We start from the raw sequence: 3508 nt of genomic DNA on the forward strand, positions 1-3508 counted from the left end.
TCAATCACTCATATCGCTCATGAGGTTATCTTTCTCTCCAATTCGTTCCTATCTCATTTTTATGTTATTTATCGTAAGTAATTTCTCAATTAATATGAGTTTTTATACATTTAATACCATTATTTTATTTTTCCCAATGATAACTACATTATTTTCCCAATGATAACATTTAAAATAACCTTCGATCTGTAAATTTTTGAAACGAACAAAACCTCAAAGAAACGTAAAAGGCAATAATCATCAAATTTCAGCCTTAGGCGTCAAAGTTTCTTCTCAAATAATAATGAGTACTTCGCTTTCTTCTTTTTTATTATTTATTACTATTCTTTCAAATCAACAGATCCTGCGTAATGGACGGCCAGTCAGTGCAGGCCAGATTGAGGCCTGCCGGAGAACATATATCTGATGAAATCTACGCGATTTACCGCAATATTGCTGGTGTGTTGTACGTGGCCCCCAAAGTCATCCGATTCGTTGTAAGCAAAGAATGTGTCGACAAAAAGAGCGACGAGAGCTACAAAAAATACATGGAACGCCTAAAGGGCAAGGAATTCAGTAAAACGGAATGGAAACGTCATGGCTGGATAATCTCGGAAGATTTGAGCCACCCTGATAATTTAGACATCACTGGGTTGTTCTGCCTGCTGGAGAAACTTTCTAGGATACATGATGAGTGCTGGCGGAGAGTAGAACTTCCCGATTCAGAAGATGAGAGGCATGACGAGGAGCTTCCACATGGAGATACAGAGTGTCCACTTGAAAATCTGCCTCGCTTAGATAAGAATGGCCTTCCGAGGAACTTTGATAAACTTCTCGACAAGTTGCGCGAGGTCAAGGAATTGCGAAACAAAATCATGCACGAGTTCGAAGAAACATCGACCCCTCAAAAATTCAGCTATTTGGAGACTGTGCTCTTAGAGCTGATTAAAGAAGCCTGAACGGTATATTCACTGCCACAGTCTGAAGTTGATGATCAAGAAAAAAATTTACGTGATGACTTCAAAAGCCTGCAGACTCCGGACGAAAAGAGCATTTATTACTGGTGTACAAGATTGACTATGTCAGGAAAATCGGCCGTGAAGTGCCTCTGGACGATCAAACTATCCAAAGAGACCCTACCGCTAGACAACAGCATTGTGCAGCGTCGGGAAGTATTTCATGCTCTCGACATGATGGTGAGAGAAGGCCCTAACGGTCAAGTTCTTTCGTACCCCGAAATTTTCAAGGTGCCTGAGAAGGCAATTATAGTATCCGGTGTTGCTGGTGCCGGCAAGACTACTCTTCTAAAAAACATCGTTCTTCAGTTTTTCGAGCTACAGGAAGGAAATGCTAATTACTTGCGACAATTTGACCAGCTCATTCTGTTCGAGTGCAGGGATCGTACCACTGAAACACTGGCTGACGTCATCGAGCAGCACTTTAAGGATATGTGTAGGGAATTAGAGGGTAAACGAAATGTCCTTGATGCCCTTTTACGTCTAGATGCCCTATTTGTCATCGATGGGTACGACGAAATAAACAAAGTTTCAACCAACGTAGTGAGAGAGATCATAAAGGAGACGTCAAGCAGCAACTGTCGGGTACTGATCACGACTCGTCCTCACAGTGCGAAGGAGAAACTGAAAATGCTTCTTGCTACGAACGATGTCATTTCTACCGAATTCGAGATCAAGCCGATCACAGAGCTGGTTGAGCAGCTGGAATTTTTGAAAAGGTATGAGAAGAGTTTAGGCATAAAAGAAGGTGAGATGGCAGAAAACTTCGCAGAGCTGAACGAAGATGTCAGAATTCTGTTCACCGAACCCATCAACTTGATTCTTTTCTGCGACATACATAAGCACATGCCTGAGACAATCTCGTCGTGGGAAAAGCCCGGGGACGTGGCGATTGATATTCTACGCTTGTATCAGAAGCTTGTCACCATAAAGCTTGCCGATGTGACTAATCTTGAATGCGAAGTCATTTTGAACGATCTGTTTGTTGTCATTGGAAAAGCAGCGTTGGAATTTATTCGTGAAAACACTGTAACTTTCTCAGAAGAAGAACTGCTTCAGGTTAAAGAAAATTGCATCCCGATACTGAATAACAAGGTGGAGTGTAGCTCTGAAATTGTCCTCTCGGTGGTGCTGAAAATAAACAGACCTCTTTCTGGGATCGGAAAAATCACCTACACTTTCCATCACAAAACTATCCAAGAAATGTTTGCTGCTAAATTTATTGTGCAGCGCATCTTAAAGGGCGACAGCCTAAAGAGTATCCTGGAGGCCGAGCCTGAGGAAATGAGCAGGTGAGGAATACTTGTACAAGTCGCTTTGAGTAAACGATTTCAACAAAAATCCCCGTCATATTCGCGCGGCAGTCATGGACAGTAAATTCTTGATACTCACCATTAAAAGCCTTTACATGAACGCTTTTTCCCAGCCTGCGTGAAGTACTGCAGTACGTGGTGCAGGGCCTCAGCCGCTGCAAGCCTCGCCTCTTGAACAGACGCTGGCCAGAGCTGAAGAAGGCGCTGCGTGACGCCGGCGTGGTCTCTGCCGCCGACTGGCAGGAGTGTCTCCGTATCTGCCCAGACGTTGAGCAGGTGGCCAAGCTTGCCGCTCTGACCAAACTCAGAGAAAACAAGACGTGGCATGTCGGAACAGGTTGGTATAGTCTTTGTATGTAATCAAGTCGTTATTGGAATAATCAAGTTTTGTAATTCCATTTGAAGATATTTAAACTGATAACTGCAACAATCATTGCTCGCATTTTTACCTACCGTCTTCAGCTACACATTGAAATCATAAGAAAAATATGGTGACAATTGGATTTTTTTCACACAAACCGTGATCTGTTGGCGAAACTTCATTTTCAGTTAGGAGTAAATGCTCTGAATCTTCTTTTTGTTCAGCTTACAAAATTAAAATTTCAAAATATGTTCATGCCCGCAGGACGCGAAGTATCGGCTGTTGCAGCCATGTTGCCACATGCACAACCTAGAGTCCTGGAAGTGGAGATCAAACCTGACGACCCAAGCAAGGCGCGGTGGGCAGAACTTGTGGAGCGTCGCGTTGGGCCCGTCCATCTTGTGCTGCAGAACCCCGACGGTGATAAATACAAGAGCAACGACGACCTCCTCCTGCCAATGCTTGGCACAAGGTATGAACACTCTCACACTAGGTCAACACTTAATAAGCTAAAGTTCTAAAGGTTCAACCAGAAGTCAAGGTTGGTCTCTTGGATAATATTACGTAAAATAATGCAACGCAAAAATATAAATCTGTACGGTCTACCGAGGAACAACTGAGCGCCGGTGAGACTTTGTTTTTACTACACTGTGAAAAATTTATTCAAACTTACTATGTTTGATGAATAATAACATTAACAAAATCCATCGTACAGAGCTTACCATGATCAGGTAGATATGACGAATGTGAATGAATTGTGGAACATTCTGAAAAGTGAGCTCTGAGCCTCCAGGTCATGTAAAAAGAATTTACTCCGCAAGGTCTATCTATATCGATTG

The 3508-nt window shown here is 42.7% G+C and overlaps 1 protein-coding gene across 1 annotated transcript; it reads left to right on the forward strand.

Annotated features, from left to right (window-relative positions):
- Positions 1-362: 362 nt before the first annotated feature.
- Positions 363-3190, forward strand: LOC108674757 (NACHT, LRR and PYD domains-containing protein 10-like). Its single transcript, XM_018162727.2, has 3 exons — positions 363-2287; positions 2422-2645; positions 2934-3190. Exons 1-3 carry the CDS (start codon positions 1059-1061, stop codon positions 3188-3190), a joined length of 1710 nt encoding a protein of 569 aa, XP_018018216.2. The 5' UTR covers positions 363-1058.
- Positions 3191-3508: the final 318 nt, after the last annotated feature.

The sequence above is a fragment of the Hyalella azteca genome, unplaced genomic scaffold (genome assembly GCF_000764305.2).
Source record: "Hyalella azteca isolate HAZT.00-mixed unplaced genomic scaffold, Hazt_2.0.2 contig4403, whole genome shotgun sequence".
In the NCBI taxonomy this organism is placed as follows: Eukaryota; Metazoa; Arthropoda; class Malacostraca; order Amphipoda; family Hyalellidae; genus Hyalella; species Hyalella azteca.